Genomic DNA, 18958 nt, shown 5'->3' on the forward strand with positions numbered 1-18958 from the left:
GTTCAGTTTTCTTGGTTCTGGTCAGTAGCCTGGCAGCTTAATTCATTATATTCTGGAGCCTGGGTCTAGCCTGTGTTGTAAATCCCCCAGTATAAATATCTCTGAACAATGGGAGGTGAGAGATTTGGTTCACATTATACCCTTTTGCGTGAGTAACTTGTGGCCTATTTGGATCAAATAAGCACTACTAGTGTCTGCAAAGTGTATAGTGTGCCTGCTGTAAATTACACCAACTGCTGGTGAACTGGTGACCAGCTAAAAATTGTATATTGGGCTAAATATTTACTGGTCTCTTATTGAGGACAAATATATACATAATCTCAGACCATGTATATAGCAAACACATTGATTTAGGAGTGGAGACAACAAGCAGTTGTCTTTAGAACTTTACAGTAAATGGATTTTTAATAGGTCTTTTTTTTCTTGAACCACTTTAACCAGCTCCTTAACAACCAGCATTAACTCTCCTGAGCCAGCACAACCAGCTGAAAAGCAGCAAACCATATATTAGTGCTGGTCATTGTTTGAATTTCCCTCAAAGATTAGGGACAAAAGCTGGAACAAGCAAGAAAAGGAGTCAAAAAAATAATGGGTAGGATTTTCCAGATGTTTATTAACTCGAAAAAGGTAACTTACTCCCTTTTTCAAAATCGGAAAAATAACTGAAAACATGCAAAAGAAGAAATGAAACACATCCACCTTTTAAGTAGATATTATTCATGTACTGTATGACCTGGAATGGGAGTTAAAAAGTAGTCGTAAAGGAAGTAAAAAGCTTGAAGACAGCCGGATGTCTCACAGTCCAATACTCATTTTTCAAAAGGTCTTGTCAGCACATGGAGTTGCTTGTCTGCTGAACATGTGTGTACATAGATTTGTAAATAAACTGTAGCCCATCTTGTCAGCTTTGAGAGTGTTAAATTTGTGTTTAGCAGCAAAAACAAATTAAAAAAAAACCTAACAAACATGAGCCCCAGTAGCAAAGACAAAATAATTTATTGTAATTTTTTTAACAATAAACTCTATATAGTTATTATTACATTGCTGAATACACTTCTCAAGAAACTGTTAGTTATAACCTCCCTATCCTCCTAACATGTTAATATTAGCAGACCCAGTTTCTTTCTACATATACTATATTGACAGAAATGTACCATTAAGAGGGCACATGTTACACAGAAATTACTCTCGGTATGTAATTGTTTTGGTTAATACAGTGAAATTAATGTGATTACTAAGTATTATTTGGTAAAAACTTAGTAATTAGTGATGTCAGCATGGAAGTAATGGATAGCAAAGTTAGCTTTCAATTAATTTACAATCCCTATATAATACATAAAATCTACCAAGTAATTTACTTAATAGTTACAGTGACCAGAATTGTTCCTGGTTTAAAAGGCATGTCATATGCAGACAGGCTAAAAGAATTGAATCTATTGAGTCTTGAAAAAAGAAGAATACGGGGCGATCTGATTCAAGCATTCTAAAATCTAAACGGTATTGACAATGTCGACCCAAGCAAAACATACCCTGGAGCATAACAAAATAGTTTCTATGTTTGTTGTGACTCTAGGATTATAATGTATAATGAGAATATTTAGCATGTATTATAAGAATATTTAAGTAAAGACATTAGGCAGTGAAGATATTGTTAACATGTTATTGTGTTCCACTTTTTTAACACGTGAGCTCAATTATCAAAACTTTAATCCCAAGCTGGTGTGTATACATTCTTTTTTTATCATTTTTTTTTAGAAAACAGATATTTGAAAATACATGTTAGGTTTTTTAATTCTTCATATATTTCCTCTGCATGTCTACAAAAAAAAGCAAATCACAATATTCACAATAGTTCATCAGAAGTTTGAGATTATTACAACAGAAATGTTTGCCAGAAGATTGCCACAACTGTTTGCCAGAACATCTAGTTTGCATGTGAAAAGTGACCTTGTGGCAAGTTTGCTGCATATTCACCACAAGTTTGCAGCAAAATATATCAAAACTATATGAAAAAACAACCATCAAAGTGACACTACATAACCTCTAACCTCAAACTAGTCAAATCCAAAAGCTAATTTCCACTAACTGATAATACTTTATCTTTAAACCAGTTTGTTAGCACCTGAACTCTGAAAAGGGCGATTCAAAAAAGGCCACCACATAATTAAATGGAACATACCATTATTACACATGTTTGTTTTTTTTCAATACAGTTATTGCATTACTCATCCCAATGTATTGTACAATTAGATACAATATAGAAAATATAAAATAATGTCTTAAGAAACATTACACTTTTTTATTTAGAATTGTCCTGGCACCCCTATTGTCACCACAGTTGGTTGAAAGTGGCAAATCATATGCAAATCACATCTGAGCAGAACTGCAGCTCATGGTTTTCGAAATTGCAATTATTTAATCAATATGTTGGCTTCAAAGTTTGGCTGCATTTTAAAATAGTTTCTGATGAGGAAACGCTTCTAATTTAAAATGTCACCTAGAATTATGTAAGAAAAAATTACTAGAACTGAGGCCTGATGCCAGCCCCCCTAAAAACATTCCCAAACATACACAAACACACACACACACACAAACATGCACACGCATAGATACACACAACTTACAATTAGTGTGGTAATAACCAACATTAAACCTAAACATTCTATTTCCATAGGGTAATCAAGAGTATATAACCCATATATTTTAATTTTTAACAACATAAAAACATTGCTCAGATATGATGACATTAACTTACCGCCTCCAAACACAACATCAATGATTGCTCTTTTGTAAACTCCAAAATGAAGAAGTCTACTAATTTGGATTATTGTTTAAGTCTCTTTATGTGAGAACACTGTATGGTACATGTGGGCAAACGACTGCACTGATCTTCACCCTAACATGACAACGGCTGACATACCTATTGGTTTTGCTATGTAATAACACATATGGACATGGAAGAGTATAACTGGCACATGCAACTCTGGCACACATGTATAAAACTACTGTAATAATTAGGGGTGTGCAGAATATTTGTTACTCATACTTGTATCGTCTTTAAGAAGTATTTATTGGCAGGTATCCAATAAATCCATTCATAACAGTTTGATTTCACTCAATGGCAATTAACTTCCGCTTTGAGTGTTTTAAAATACTGTTTGGAAGATTATTTTCCTCTCATCCGGGGTGCTGACATTTTTACTGCCATCCTGGCGTACTGAGGCAGTAAACTGTCAATTGTAAACGTGAGGGAGACAGCTTTTTTGTTTTGGAATCAACACGTTATGAATGGATTTATTGGATACCTGCCAATAAATACTTCCTAAAGACAATACCAACTATCAGTAACGGGTAAGTTGCGCATACCTTGTAATAATAGTGCAGAATGAACATCCTAAGAGCACTGTAGAACAAGGCAAGGATGCTAAAACGAACAGTCCCTTGCCTTGGAGAATGGCTCCGCCTAACAAGAAGCTATTTTCACAAATGCATTTTGAGTGAACGTTTTGGTTAGATGGTGGCATTACAATCATTTCCTGAAAGGTTCTTCCCACGTAATAGTAATTGGCAAAGTTCCGATCGATTTGCTGCAAGTGATTCACAGATTCCCAGTCATCAGTTTTTAGAAATTATTATTCTGTTTCTTATTGTTCCTGTGCGCACCCCAGATTACGGAGTTCCCATCAGTAAGTAAAAAGTCAGTGCGACGATGAGGAGTAAACAGAAGGGAGAGGAGAAAGTCTGATAGGCTGCTGAGGGCATGAAGACATCCTCGTAGTTGTAGATGCTGATCATGTGATCTGACACAGGAGGGGTGTCAATGTCGTGTCGAGTGATTGATCCTGCATCAGGCAAGCGTGACAAAGACAGAAATATGACAATACAAAACTTAATAGGTACTTTATTCACAAAAAAATAACAGATGGGATATTCTAGAGCAAATTATATATATATACAATCCTCCATATATTTATATATAACCTATATATAACCTTATATTTTTATATAAGGTTAGCTATCTTAACATTCCCTTACCTTGAATGGCTGGTCCCCATGCAAACAGGTAGTACCAGCTCAAGTGCAGGTCCACAATAGTCTCCTCCTGGGAAACATAAACTGGACGCTTGAACCTGCAGGTCACTCGGTTGTTTTCAAATATCCCCTCCTCATCCCGTGCTGGGTTCCTCTTGATCTCCTTGGCCCACTGCCCCACGTTGTAGAAATGATGGATCCGAACCCTGCCATTGTCATCATGGACACACCCCATGACATCATCACCTCCCTGTGAACAATCAATCAGGCAATGAGAGTGGTGAGGGCATGGAATGGGTTACTTAGCCGTGTTGTTGATGCTGAATCATTAGGGTCCTTTAAGACTCAATATGACAAGGTTTTGAGATCAATCAGCTACTAGGAACTGGACGAGCATAGATGGGCTGAATGGCCTCCCCTCTTTCCTACATTTAATAATGTATTGTTATAAAAAAAAAAAAAAACAAGGGCTGGATTCTTAAAGAAAGGGAAAATGCACTTAATTAAGTTGCCCCCAAACCAAACTCAGACATTTACTGTAGGGGTTTATAAATATTGAAGTCAAGGGGTGAGCAACCAGATCTTACCTAAGGGCTACACATCCCCCTTATGAAATGACTCGGTTGTATGTTCAGTTCTTAGATTTTGAGAATAACTTTTTAGATCATAAAGACGAACCTTTTTTTCTAATCAAGGTCAAAATATGTTTATTCAGGTCCTTACCTGATTTTTACAACACAATACATTGCGCAGTCTGAAATTGCTCGTTATTTGAATTGATGTTTTTTCCTTTCAGAAATAAATGATTGATTTTGCTGCAAAAATAAAACTCTGAGAATGTAGCCCTTGAAGTAAATAGCCAGAAGCCTGTTATCTGACTCCTTAAATAAAAAGGTCTGGGAGTAATATCCCCAATGCATCACATGAAAAAGAAAAGAAAAAAAGACTACTTGGCATTGAGTCATTCCTGCTTTTATTGGGACAAAACAAACAGTTAAAAATGAAAACACATGTCCCGCTAAAGAAGCCTACTCACCATCTTCTTATCTGATGAAAACCCAACCGCCACCCAGCCATCAGTGTCTGCACTCAACTCAAACTCCACATCAGCCCCGATCCTGCGATAGCTGAGGAAGTAATCACAGGTCTCTGCATCACAACCTGGCTTCCCATACCTGCACAAGGAAAAAGACAAGAACTAACAGAAAGATATCTGGACCCTACAAGGAGCAACCAATATATCAGACACAATTACAGTGTTGGATAAAGCTAAACATACTTAGTCCACTAGACCAACATTTCCACAAGGTTTCTACTGTACTTAGAAACAACAGTCTCCATCGCTAGTATAACATCCTCAACTTTGTCTTGAATTTTAACCACTCAGACGACTGTTATCTCCTTGTACACTTGATGCATCCTGTAGATATAGCTATTATATGGCAATTGTTCTGGTCTTTTCTTTTTTAACACTAGAAGCCCTGCAGCGGTCATTTTGGCGGTTTTTGGTTTTAAAATGTAATTTTCTCCAGTCATGTAACACATAAGGGGCTGTGCGTTCGTGTGTATGTAAATGTGATTTGAAATGACTTGAAATGAGTTTGGCTTGCTACCTTGTGTCAAGAGCCTGGCTGGTTTTCCTCATCTGTGATATGCAACAGGTTTCAGACTTTTACATTATGTCTGTATGTATTAAATATTCTCACAAAGCATGAAATGCGGGAGTGCAGAAATAAAGGAGATATATTACATTATACCTAAAAGCCCCGGGAGCAGTCACATTGACGGCCACTCAAAAAACAATGTATTTTGATTATACAGAACGGTATTCAACTTTATTATTTTTATTTACCAGTCCGCAATGTGTTTAGCTGTAATCAGATTAGTCTCTACTCTCTGCCTGAGTGAATGACTGACAGTCTATTGTTTTCAATCAGCCTTTTGAAGGCTGGCGCCTGCTTGCCAGCTGCGCTGCTTTATTCACTCAATTAGCATTGGGACTAGTGAAAATAAATACCAGAGACTGGAGTTTTACAACGCAACAAAATATGGAGTTGATGTTTTGGATCAGATGATATGGAAGTATTCTGTGAAAGCCGGCTCCCGACAGTGGTCTGTTCAGGTGTTTTACAATGTATTGAACCTAGCAGCCATCAACTTCTGGGTACTTTACAAAGAATGCACAGAGAAGAATTTACCAAGGAGAGAATATATTTTACAGTTAACACAGGAACTTCGCAAGAAGCATTTGGAACAGAGGGAGACTGCCAAGCATGTACTCACAGCTGAAGCTGACAACCCCACTGAGAGCCGCAAGAGACGCCAATGCCAGGTTGGCAAGTGCAATAAAAACAAAACTTTGGACAGCTGTGCCCTGTGCAGAAAAGCGGCGTGGAGAAGCGCATTATCTGTGTTGATTGTGAACAGCCTTAGACTCAAGGTAAATGAATACCCTTTTGTCGAAAAAAAGAAAAATAAATTATAGACTTTTTTTATAACTTCTTGTGCTGTGCGCTCTGTAAAATGTTTTTTTCCAAGTTTATGTATCTACGTTGTTCAATTGCTTTTGCTCATCTTATAATAAACCGATTGCTGTTGAAAAGTTAAAAATGTATTGCTATCGTTTCAGTTTTATAAATAGGTATGTTGTTCAGATGTTTAGTTTTTACATTTTCTTGTTTTGATTTGTAAAATAAATGTTCATATATATATATATGCGCTTCGGTTGTTCAGATGTTTGTCACGTACTCAATAAAAAAAAAAAGAATTACATCCGACTGTTTCTCCTTTTGTTATACTATTTACAGTTTTCAATACAGCCGTCAGAAGGCTGCGGGGCTTCTAGGTATGAGTATATCTCCGGTCCTTCTAGTGTTAATGTGCCTGAATTTTTAATGAAGTCTTTTTTTTAATTATTTCTTACAGGAGAACAGCATTTTTAATTCCAATAAAAGTGAATGGCTGTAGTTTTATATTAGTGCCACAATATCCTATGCCCTTAAAATATAGGAAGGCCTTACCTGAAACAACCCTTCGTTACCCCACAGTCACTCACTTTGATTCTGGCAAAAGGATCTACAGGAGGCGCGGTGGGGAAAGGATAGCCTGTTAGGTGAAAATGAAGACGCTTCAGTTCACAGCGTGCCTGTGAAACCATTACAATATAAGAACATAAGAACATAAGAAAGTTTACAAATGAGAGGAGGCCATTCAGCCCATCTTGCTCGTTTGGTTGTTAGTAGCTTATTGATCCCAGAATCTCATCAAGCAGCTTCTTGAAGGATCCCAGGGTGTCAGCTTTAACAGCATTACTGGGGAGTTGGTTCCAGACCCTCACAATTCTCTGTGTAAAAAAGTGCCTCCTATTTTCGGACTGCATACTGCATACAGAACTTGTTTCAACAGTTTGGAAGGATGCCAGTAATAATACATGTGATTTTAGGGGGTGTCTGTGCACGGTTGAAGTGTGCTAATACATTTAAATTTTTTTACAATGTATAGAGAAAAACATAAAAGCTTCGGTTTTGTCATTTCAGGTTTGAAGTTAAGGTTTCTCCCTTGTTTAAATGCTGGAATTAGAGGCAGCAAAATAAGCTCTGGGAATTACACAGCCATTTTAATGAATGTTTCAACATAGGTTTTAAGGTTTACAAAACTCGAAAATGTTGCTGAATTTGTCATTCAAGGTTGTTTTTAAAAATATATATATTGTCTGCTTGTTACTTTTTTTTTGCAGCTAACACGTTTTAAACTACATGTTTCCAGCAGAAATGTGTTACAGCAACTTACATCAGTAGAATATAATGAAAATAGAAAATGTGTTTTCTGGTGAGGGTTTTTTTTTTTTTTTTTTTTTTTTTAATAAAATGTTGGTTTCGTGACACTCCGTGAAATTATTATTATTATTATTATTATTATTATTATTATTATTATTATTATTATTGACTCATTCGTTAATTTTCCATATGTGTAGCTGGGTGCTGGGTGCTGACCAAGGTGCTGATTCTGTAGCAGAGGTCAAACTCACATCTTAAATCATAGGGTAACTAGGGATTATTCTCCTTGGGGAATCAATTCCCATTGTCATGAACTGTATATCATTGAATTGACGCTGTTTCTAATGTCTCCTACTACGCAAACGTACACAAAACTATTATGTTGTAGGTTCTGAATTCTGGAGTGTGACAGAGACAGCCTCATATAAACCCGCAGATTCTGATACACTCAATAGATTGTTATAAAGAGGTCCTTAGCAAGAAATCACTAACGGGTTTTCTAGATATATGCAGATACATACATAAGTGTAAAGTACATGTTGATGTAGCCTTTCTTTATTCCGCCCCGCCCCGTCATTTAACGTAGGGATTACGGATTTTTGGTGACAGTATCGGAATAAACTACTGTATGTTCATATAGTGCACATGAAAACACTACATTAAATGTCGAATGTATTCAGGTAAGCTTCTCTATATTTACAAAAGGCCCTGAACAATTTCGCATATTTCTATTTTCAAGGCCGTTAAAATGCACAATTCGGCAGCTCTGTTTTCACTCCAGATTAATAAAAGTGATTTTCCTGGGATGGGACAACAGCAAAACATATACATCCTGACCTTCTTCAGTCATGTATCTGGACTCGAAAAACTCAGATGCGAACGTGCTGTATGAATCCTGGTGCTGTTCTTCAAATCCCGGCTCGCCCCGTTCCCCGTGGCCGCTCCTCGCTGCGCTGTCGTCTGTAGGGCTGGAAGTGATTCCACGCCAGCAGCTCGTGAACAGCAGAAGGAGCAGCTGCAGCTGCAACAGCATCGAGTGGGACATCACAAAAGCATAAACTAATGCAAGCGCTGGAACAAGCTGGTTCTATTGAAAAATACGAGGAGACACTGGAATAGATGGATAAAACTGCATTTGAAGATCCAAGCTATCTCATCGTCATATTTTTATTTTTTTTTAATTTTTTTGTAAATACGTGTGCACACAACAAACTACGACTATTGTGCGTGAGGGTAAGGGGCACAATATGCGTGTGAGAAGGGGCATGTAGGCAAAACCAAATCAGAATTAGGGGATTAATACATAAATAAAATGCATATATTTTAAAATATATTGTGCATCCTGGGGAGTATATGTTTCTCGAGTCAACCTTAAACTATACTAAATTAGACAGCGGTAACGCCGGGATTTTAAATTGGTGTTTCTCTTAGAGGTTAATATATTAGCACCCCTCGTGGTCTCTCAATTCGTATTGCCTATATCAATTGTGAGTCTCTGTACTGTAGCACTCGCGTACGCGAGCTCTGTGGGGATAACTGTGACTGACCCATTGCTAAAACCAATGGTTCACTGCAGCAGAGACATCAAACTAATGGGTCGTAATGATAAAAGTATTTTTTATTTGTAGGCGAAGTATCCCATTTAAGGCTATTAATAAGTGAAATATAAGAAAGCAATGTTTTTGAAAGAAGTTGCTTCTTGGAAAACTATTTTTTGCAATTTTTTGCTGCTATTCAGTTTAGTAAAAACAGCATTTTAAGTGTTTTACCCATTCGTGTTTTTTACAAGGAAGAGTCAGCTCTCTTTTTAAGAAAAAAAAAGAAAAAAAAAGAAAAAAGTTACAATTTACAATATAGCATCGTATTGTACATCTCTCAACTTTAATATTGAATGTGAAAATGAATGTAAACTTTGAAATTTTAGGTGGTAAGCCACGTCTAGATTTTTTGGAACATTTTACAGCATTGATGAAATCAAGGTGGATTGGCGAGTGCTGGAAATGCGGGGTATAAATGAATCAACACAGCAACAGTTTGATGAGTTGTATGTGCTGGCAAAAGTGATCCATATCGGGTTTTCCATGTAGCTTGGATAATTTGTAGTTTAGGCTGATGTGCAATTAATTAGCTAATCAATTGCTCATGCGTTTCAGCCTATAAACCAGACAGAAGACACTGAAACATTTTTGTCGGCTAAGTATAGTTATTAATCCGCGATTTTCTTGCCGAGGAATAGTTTTGGTAAAGTGCGTTGTTGTATTGGGCTAGTGTATAGTATTATATTGGTGCTTAAGTAACATACTTTAATCTGTTCATTATAGCCTTGTTGGCAGGCTTTATTGCTTGTGGCAGCTATTTGGATTCTGGCCAATTCCGCTAGCTGTGAGTCAACGTATTCCGTGCCTCCTTCTCTGGTTGTGGTAATTTGTTTAATTCGTATTTTACAATTGCTATTTTTTACTGTTTCCTTATTTTAATATTTCTTATTAAAGGTGTTTTTAGACATATTAAAATCATTGTAGTGTATATTTGTAACCCCGTTTTTCCTTTCTCCCTGCAGTTTCAGTCTGGCGTTAAGCCTGTGACAGCCACCTCCACTGTTTGAGTTCATTTTTGTTTAAAGTATTGATTTTCCGACTGTTTGATTACACAGTTTACTTTGTACCTTTTATGAATTCATTCTTGAGTGTTGTGGTTTTGCTGTTGCCTTACATTCTGTTTCATTCACTGTGTGGTTTTTATATATTTAAATGTATTGCGGTGATGTATTAATAAAGCCACACTGTAAAATAGCCAGCCTTTAGCGAAGGAAACAAAGTAAGGAGTAATTGGCAAAGATGAGCTTTCAGTCAGAGGTAGGCTACAGGAATACTATGATTAAATGCTGGTCTCTTTTTGTTAAATTAGTTTAAGTGTTGGCTTTGTTCAAGAGCTGAAAAAAGGTAAAAAGGTCTAATTAAGCAAATTATTAGTTCAATTAAGGGTCTAGTTAAGTAATTGAGAGCTCGGTTGGAATGAAAACCAGCAGCCACAGGGGGTCCCCAGGACCGAGTTTGAGAAGCCCTGCTTTAGACACCCTCACTCCCTCCGCCCCCACAACCTGTTTACCCAGATATGAGTTATTCATGTCACTCACTTTCTCTGTCTCTCGCCCTTTTTTTGTTAGGACGTGTTGTTGTGGTTGTTCCACCCCGTTGTTTATTGTCCCGGGCTCCACCACGCACCACCACCTCCAAGGGCAACGCAGCCTCTCAACGGGCTCAGCGCCGCAGGGGGCTTCAACTTGCGGCATCACAATCCCCTGCACACCCCCAGGGGACCTCAGCCCTCTCCCAGACCACTCAACAACTTGAGTCGGAAACCTCAGCCACCACCCCGCCACTGCTAAAAAAGCAGTCATACGCCACCGCCGAAGCATGCAGCCTACGACCTCTGGTCCACGTGTCCGAAGGACTGACCCTGCCCAGGAGCAATGCCAACACCTGGATGGAGCCGCTGGAATGGGGGAACTCAAAACCTCCCCCGACCCAGGCGAGCTCAGAAACATCGACCCCCTCCTCCTTCACATCTTCGTCTAGCTGCAAAGTCGTCGAGTTCTCTCCACGGGGCTGTGGCTGCCGCCAGGATTGACATCCCCGCACCCACGAGCTGTTCCCAGACGCCAGCTTCAATAAAGGACCCTACTATTGCCACAGTCTGGTGTCGGAACTGCGAGGGGCTTTACCCGGAGCAACAGGCCCAGCTGTGGTTCCACTAACCCTTAAAGGTTCTTAGTTCCACTAAGAACCTTTAAGGGTTTGTGATGTTGGCACTGTGGCGGAACCTTTTAAGGTGCTTTAAATAATCTTTTTTGATGGGGTTCCCTGAGGAAACTTATAATAAAGGTTCCTTTCTGATTTTAGAACCACTTTAGAACCATTTATAGAACTGTGTATATGGTTTACTTCTAGATTTTTTAAAATCCAGAATTAAATTGTAAGCATATTGATCACAAATATAGAGTATCCATGTGGCAAAGTAGTTTGCAGTGCGCAGGTGTAGGGGTGATGCAGTGCGCAGTAATAACGAACACAACACAGTTCACGGTGAAAAACAGCTCTTTATTTGTGCTGGGTTGCTTGTTTGGCAACCTTAAATAATAATACCTGACTCTTCACAATGATGTGTATAGCACAGGTAAACCACAGGGTTCAGTCCTGCACAAGTCCAATAGTGAGTGCTCCTAGTGCAAGTGGTGATTTAATACAATAATCGGTGACCGTGTAGTCCGGGTTTGATGCTGGCTTAGCACGTCAGCTCCCGGATATTCAGCCGTCTAGAATAACAAGCAACAATAATTAAACCGACAGATAAGACAACACTAAACACTCACGGTACTTTTTTGCTCGTATGTCCTTTGTAGGTCTTTCCGTAACCATAACAAAGGAACAGACTGCTTCACCACATCCCCTGATATACCCTAAGAGTTAACACAGGAAGTATTTATTGTTGTTCTTGTTACACTTGTTGTGTCTCTTTATGTTGCATTTTAGTTTATAACTTTAATTGTTCTTGAACTGTAACCTTGTATTACAGTGTAACATGTGTAAGTCGTTTGGATAAATGAGTTTGCTAAATAAATAAATAAAATAAAAATGGTTACACTTTCAAATTCTAAGCAAGTTGCAAACATACTTTTTTTTTTACTTCAAATATTACAAATAGTTCTGTTGTAAATATATATATATATATATATATATATATATATATATATATATATATATATTCATGTTAGTTCAACTCAGAGTTAGTCTTTGTCATCCGGATGGCTACTGTTAAAATAGAGCTGCAGCATTCCAACTGGTCTGACTTTGGAATGGCACCTCCTCCCTCCCACTGGTTGATTCACTTTGTACAGAGGAATGTCAGCTTTTACACACATTTTGACAAAATCTGAAACAACAGTTTCACGCTGTTCTTTGGCAGTTGTAAGATGCTGAAATGATCCAAACACAGTGGTCTGTTTCAGTGTTTTCGATGGCCCTGCTGTTTCTGCGCTTCCCATGTGTTCTACAATGGTCTACCTACGAGTGTAACAGCACATTACTATTGATGTGAAATTTGTCCTTGACAAACTTGTTGACCCAATCTTTAGGAGTGATTTTTATTGTTTTTGGCATCTTTGAACAGCTCTGGTTAGTTAGACGGAATCTCCCTTTCCTAAAACCATGCTGTCTCCCTGGATACTATTACCATATAGGTAATTTTCAATTTTGGATCGTATTTTAATTTCCTTAAGTTTACATATAATAGAAGTCAGGCTTATTGGTCTGTAGTTACCTGGTTCGGTTTTGTCTCCCTTTTTGTGGATCGGTATTATGTTTGCAATTCTCCAGTCTGTTGGTACAACCCATGTCTCAAGAGACTTTTGCATGATCTTAGTTAGCGGTGTGTAAATAATTTATTTCATTTCTTTGAGTACTGTTGCGAGGATCTCATCCAGCCCAGGGGATTTGTTTATTTTAAGAGCTCCTAGTCCCTTTAACACTTCTGCCTCTGTTATGCTAAACTTATTTAAAACTGGATGGGAACAGGTCGACATGTGGGTCATGTTGTCCATATCCTCCTTTGTAAAAACTTGTGAAAAGTAATCATTTAATGTATTTGATATTTTTTTCTCTTCATCTATGATGTTGCCATTTGTATCTCTTAGACATTTTACTTCCTCCTTGAATCTTCTTTTGCTGTTATAATATTGGAAAACCTTTTTGGAATTGGTTTTAGCCCCCTTGGCAATGTTCATTTCTATCTCTCTCTTGGTCTTTCTAACTTCCTTTTTGACTTGTGTTTGCAGTCCCAAGTACTCTTTCTGTGTACTTTGTTCTTGGTCCCTTTTAAACACTCTGTAAAGTGCTCTTTTTCTCTGAAAATATTTTTCATTGATCTATTAAACCATTTTGTTTTAGATTTTGATTTGTCTACTTTTGGGATGTATTTGTTTTGCGCCTCTAGTACTACATTTCTGAAATATAACCACCCTTTATCAGTGGATGTTTTCTCTATTTTACTCCAATCTACTTCTGTTTCATTCCTTCATAGTTTGCCTTTTTAAAATTGTAAACCTTAGCTTTATTCGTTACTTTTTGGGTTTTAAAAAGCACTTCAAATGAGACCATGTTGTGATCTGAGTTTGCCAATGGTTCTCTGACCTCTGTTTTAGGTATTCTGTCTTCGTTATTTGAAAAGACTAAATCAAGGCATGCTCTCCCTCTAGTTGGTGCCTTGACAAATTGCGTTAGGAAGCAGTCATTTGTCATTGCTACCATTTGAATTTTGGCTGTTGTGCTCCCGACCGGGTTTTCCTATTTTATGTTGTGGGGGGCTTACTCTACTTAGTTTATGTCAGTGAGTTATTAGACAGAGTGAACTGCATAAATAATTCTATTTAAAATAGGAGCAACTTTGATAACTTGAACTAAATCCAAGGGTGTTTGTGTTTGCTAACATTTCTGTGTACCTTTTTGTGAGAAGTGGCTTACCTTCAGTCAGAATCAGTGTATTACAAAGCACCTTCGTCTGTGGATGGGAGATTTTTCGGGATGGCCGATTTATAGATGTTTACATCGACTCCCTCATGGAAAATGCAGTTTGGCCCGAAAATTGAAAGCAGAGAGCCTGTTTCGATGTTGGAAACGTGTGTTTCACTTGGATTTACCTGATTTTCACTGGATGTGGAGGGCTCTGAAGGGGTTTCTTTATCAAGTGCACATTAGAGAATTGTGGAGATGTGTTGCTGTTACAGTTTGACAGCTCACGCTGGGGTAGCGCTCTGTTGCTGGTATTAATGTGCGCATGTTTCCCATATCATACGGCTGTGAGATATGGGAAATATCAACTGGATGAGCCCATTGAAAGAATATATACAGTATACACACACACACACATATATATTACATGTTTTAAAATGTTTATTAAATTATATATAAAAAACAGCCTTGTTGGGATTTAAAGTCTCCTTTTTTGTCTGAAAAACTGACAGACACGACTGTCAGCTCAGCTAACTCCATATTAGTCTCTGTATTGATGAATTAAATTAAGTAGGATGAGAAGTGGCCACTCAGCCTATCTAAACTCGTTCTGTTCCTAGTACCTGATTGATCTCAAAGCTTTATCAAGTTGGGTTTTGAAGGAAGTGATTCTACCTCAACAACATGACTAGGTAACCCATTCCATACCCTCACTGATCTCTGTATGAAGAAGTGTCTCCTTCTCTCTCTCTTAAGTCTATCTCCAAGTTGTTGGGTGGCTTTCGTGACTAGGAAACCTGGATTATAAAAATAAAATATTGTGTGTTAAAAGCCACTGGGGTCTATTCAATTAATCTAAATGGTGGTGGATCTAAATACCACCATTGTTTAAATCATTAAAAGAAGACATCTAGTTTACTTCTATCTTTAAAGTAAAATGTCTGAATTGTTAATAATACGTAAACAGTGGGGCATTTAAACCCACCACTGTTCAGATCAATTGAACAGACCCAAGTGTGTACAAATATATACGTAGTACAGTACATATAAAAGAGAATGGTGGATTAAAACTAACCAGATTGTGTAAACACTGCATCACACAAAAATAAGATCAATATCAAATCTTGCTTTTGAAAATTATTTATTTTCAGGGTCCAACAAAAGAGACATGCTGTCGTGAAATTATACTAATACAATCATATTACTAAATAGTTCATCCAGCTAAATGATATAAACATTATGAATTATGTACAGCTTTTCCAAATATACAAAGCAAAGATTGTATAGTATAAATAGGAGAGTATAAACTTTATGAAGGGGGTGGGGTGTCATGACAATGAAAACAATACATTAACATTTTCATTTACAGTATTTCTTAAACGCATTTGCTTCGAAAGTAACATGTAGAAGTGTCTCAGAATGCCACCCCTTGTGTAAATACAGGTTTGAAACTTTCTGTAGCATTTAGTGAACAGAAATGTTGGTGTTAAGGCAGCAGTGCTGAAGCATTTGGAGCATGAAACATATTTCTGCAGGCACATAATAAAGCTATAGTCAGAGATGACAATTTAACAGTGTGTAACAAGTATTTGCAATCAGTATGTTTCAACTCGTCAAACTTTATTTCGCTATTTTATGGCAGTTACGGGTTTTGAAATGTTATGCTTGGAGGATGACATTCACACACACTGAGCTGACTATACTGTGACTACCATTTTCCAAACAATACTGACTAGAATACATTATCATTTCAGTACATAAGTGAAATTGCTGCACAACATAATAATTGCAAATTAGTTTAAGGATGAAATGGCAACAGTTTTCTTTTGACACTTAAAATGCTTGTCAAGGATGTGAATTAAGCTTGAAATTTATGAATGAACACATTCATTTATAATATAAAAGTATCTCATGCCTTCTGAAAAAGAATGCTAAACATAAAAATAAAAATAAAATAAATAAAACTGTCTGGCTTCACAGACCCCGATAACCACTTAGCTTGGACCACTTTACCCAAGGTAACATTAGGTAGCCCAAGATTAATGCTGATCAGGGGTCCGTGTATCCAGCAAGATGACAACAAGAATGATTAAGAACAATATTTGGTATATTAAGGACAGAGTGGCACTGTCTCAGACTAGCAAATAAATGACCTAAAAGCGTAAAGTAATTTATCATAACCATGGTTCACCAAGATATGGAAAAATAGCCATTACTCACAGATTTAGCCTTGTGCGGCCCCTCTCACTGAGCTTCTGGGCCGCTGTTGCTGCTCCGCCTGCATGTGCCCTTAACCACTTCAGTGCCCTTAGGACATACCTGGCACGTCCTAAAAATATGCTCATAAAGTGCCCATAGGACGTACCTGGCAAGTCCTAAAAATATGCTGATAAAGTGCCCTTAGGACGTTCCTGGTACGTCCAACTCTTCGAGGTGCCCTGAAAAGCTACTGTCTTTTTTTTCACTATTTAAAAAAGCTTGCCATGATTAGGACCTTTTACTGCAACAAATGAATCATGGGATGGGGGCTGGAACATGGTTCAAAATGCATGACGAAAAAGCGCGAAAAAAGTTTGGGAGGCGTGACTAGAGCGCTCTGTTGTTGTAGTTTCTGTGGTGTGGTGAGGAGTGGTTAAGACTGCTGTTCGTTGCTTAACTTTTAAAAAAGTCTTCTGTATATTTATCAATACGTTATATACATTTTTCCCCAAAATTGACATTTTTATGTGTGATATATTCCCTGTATTTTATATTTTTGCAAGTTTGTTCCCAAGAGTTTGTTTCTTTTTATTCTTTCCTTTACATACAGTATCTGGATAAACCACAAATTGAACTGTTGTTCTTTTCATTTATTTATTTATTTTACTTTCGATTACCAAGTTTTTTACACCACACATTGGCTGAACACATTGAGATACAAATTTAGATAACACATTAAAGTATTTTTGAGAAATAATTTTGGGAAGCACTTTGAGTTCTTGTGAGGGAATTTATTGTGTTTTACCTCAATTTTCTTTTTTTCATTTATCCCAACCTGTTGTATTTTTTTTATCATGACATATTTTTCTTTTCTTTTTTTTATAACTACCAACAACATATATTTTGGTCGTTGCATTTCCTGCAGTTACAGAAAAACACAGGAGATAGGAGATTTATTGTATTTTAGTGTATCGTTTTTTAGTGACCTACGCTTGTTTGTGTGTGTGTTTACCCTTTTGTTCGTTGTTCGTTGTATATTGTGGTTACAGGTGTGCTTTTTGTAAATTAGAAACCTATTAAAGCATGTTGAAAGACAAATTCAACAATATATTGCTTTCAACATTGCCTTATGAAAAAAACAGGCACAGTTATGGCTCATCTTACCAGATATCCACACGGGGTTTCCACCAGTGGAAAGTTCAATGTGTGCTGAACAAAACGATATATAGGTTTGCTTGGATACACTAAAAGGCGGATACAGTAATCGTGATTAAAGGAATGTATTGCAAAAACTGTAGAATTCCTGTGGCCAGGGAGGTGGCAACTACCATTGGCAGCAAAAAGGTTAAGATGACGTGCGCCAGGAGAATTTGCATGATTTTTACCTCAGGTTCACTGTGAGTACTGAAACGCAGCAGCCTGAAATAGTAATGGCTATTTTCCTATATTTCTGAAAAATAAAGATTATTTATCATAAATAAAGTATGGGGAAAATAGCCATTACTCACAGGAACTGTATACGCAAGCTGTCACACATGAAGAATTCACAGCACTGACATGATAGCTCTACAGAGCCAGGGTTTGCAGGGTCTATGACACTGAGTCAGTAGAACCTATTGATGGAGTGAGGTGTTGACCATACAGCAGCATTACAGATGTCAACTACTCCATACTTTGGAACAAGGCCCATGATGTTGCAAGATCTCTGGTCGAGTGACCAGTCAGTTTCACTGGTGGGGGTATACCAGCCAGGTCATAAGCAGTGTGGACAGGGTCTGCAATCCACTTGGACAGGCGCTGCTTCGAGAGGGGCTGTCCCAGGCTCTTGGTGCCCTAGCAGACAAACAATTGATCAGACTGCCTCCACTGTTTGGACTTATCCAGGTAAAATGTTAGGGCCCTAACCAGGCACAGCATGTGGAGTTTCCTCTTCAAGTCCAGCTTCTAGCTTTACCACTTGATTGACATGAAAGGCAGACACCATCTATGGAAGAAAGGCTCGGTTAGGGCAGATCATAAACTTGGACCTGCCCTCTGAAAAGAAAAGGCAAACCCTCCCTTTAGAGAAGGTCTGTAACTCACACGCTTAGCAGAGGCAATTGCCACAAGAAAGACTGTTTTGAGGGGCTCCCCAGTGGTGCATCCGGTAAAGGCGCTCCGCATGGAGTGCAGGATGTGCCCTATAGCCTGGACATCACCGTTTATTCCTATTCCACAACCGACCGTGGACGGGAGCTCCCAGGGGGCGGTGCACAATTGGCCAAGTGTCGCCCTGGGGGGAGGGTTTAGGTTGGCCAGGGTGTCCTCGGCTCACTGCGCACCAGCGACCCCTGTAGTCTGGCCGGGTGCTTGCGGGCTTGCCTGTAAACTGCCTGAGAGCTGCGTTGTCCTCCGATGCTGTAGCTCTTGTGTGACTGCATGGTGAGTCTGCAGTGTGAAAAAAAG

At 38.1% G+C, this 18958-nt stretch overlaps 1 protein-coding gene and 1 long non-coding RNA gene across 3 annotated transcripts; one reads left to right on the forward strand and one right to left on the reverse strand.

Annotated features, from left to right (window-relative positions):
* Positions 1–979: 979 nt before the first annotated feature.
* LOC117399610 (DOMON domain-containing protein FRRS1L-like) lies at positions 980–9040 on the reverse strand. Of its 2 annotated transcripts, none has more exons than XM_059022790.1 (5): positions 8646–9040; positions 7053–7137; positions 5069–5159; positions 4036–4282; positions 980–3842 (listed from the first exon to the last, which is right to left on the reverse strand). In XM_059022790.1, exons 1-5 carry the CDS (start codon positions 8851–8853, stop codon positions 3670–3672), a joined length of 804 nt encoding a protein of 267 aa, XP_058878773.1. In that variant the 5' UTR covers positions 8854–9040; the 3' UTR covers positions 980–3669. The 2 variants fall into 2 exon arrangements, with proteins under 2 accessions (XP_058878773.1, XP_033854791.1); XM_033998900.3 differs by having other exon boundaries at positions 5069–5207.
* Positions 9041–9346: 306 nt separating this feature from the next.
* On the forward strand, positions 9347–12465 carry LOC131736942 (uncharacterized). Its single transcript, XR_009328531.1, has 2 exons — positions 9347–10228; positions 10975–12465. It is a non-coding gene; the product is annotated as an uncharacterized LOC131736942 (long non-coding RNA).
* Positions 12466–18958: the final 6493 nt, after the last annotated feature.

The sequence above is a fragment of the Acipenser ruthenus genome, chromosome 4 (genome assembly GCF_902713425.1).
Source record: "Acipenser ruthenus chromosome 4, fAciRut3.2 maternal haplotype, whole genome shotgun sequence".
NCBI classification, from domain to species: domain Eukaryota; kingdom Metazoa; phylum Chordata; class Actinopteri; order Acipenseriformes; family Acipenseridae; genus Acipenser; species Acipenser ruthenus.

Bases quoted from the DNA above. Each gene is read 5' to 3' on its own strand.
- LOC117399610 (XM_033998900.3), bottom strand. From the start codon at position 8,853: ATGTCCCACTCGATGCTGTTGCAGCTGCAGCTGCTCCTTCTGCTGTTC. The intron at 7,138-8,645 runs GTCAGGATGTAT...TTCACCTAACAG, and splicing joins CAGATACATGACTGAAGAAG to GCTATCCTTTCCCCACCGCG. The intron at 3,843-4,035 runs GTAAGGGAATGT...TGCCTGATGCAG, and splicing joins ATGGGGACCAGCCATTCAAG to GATCAATCACTCGACACGAC.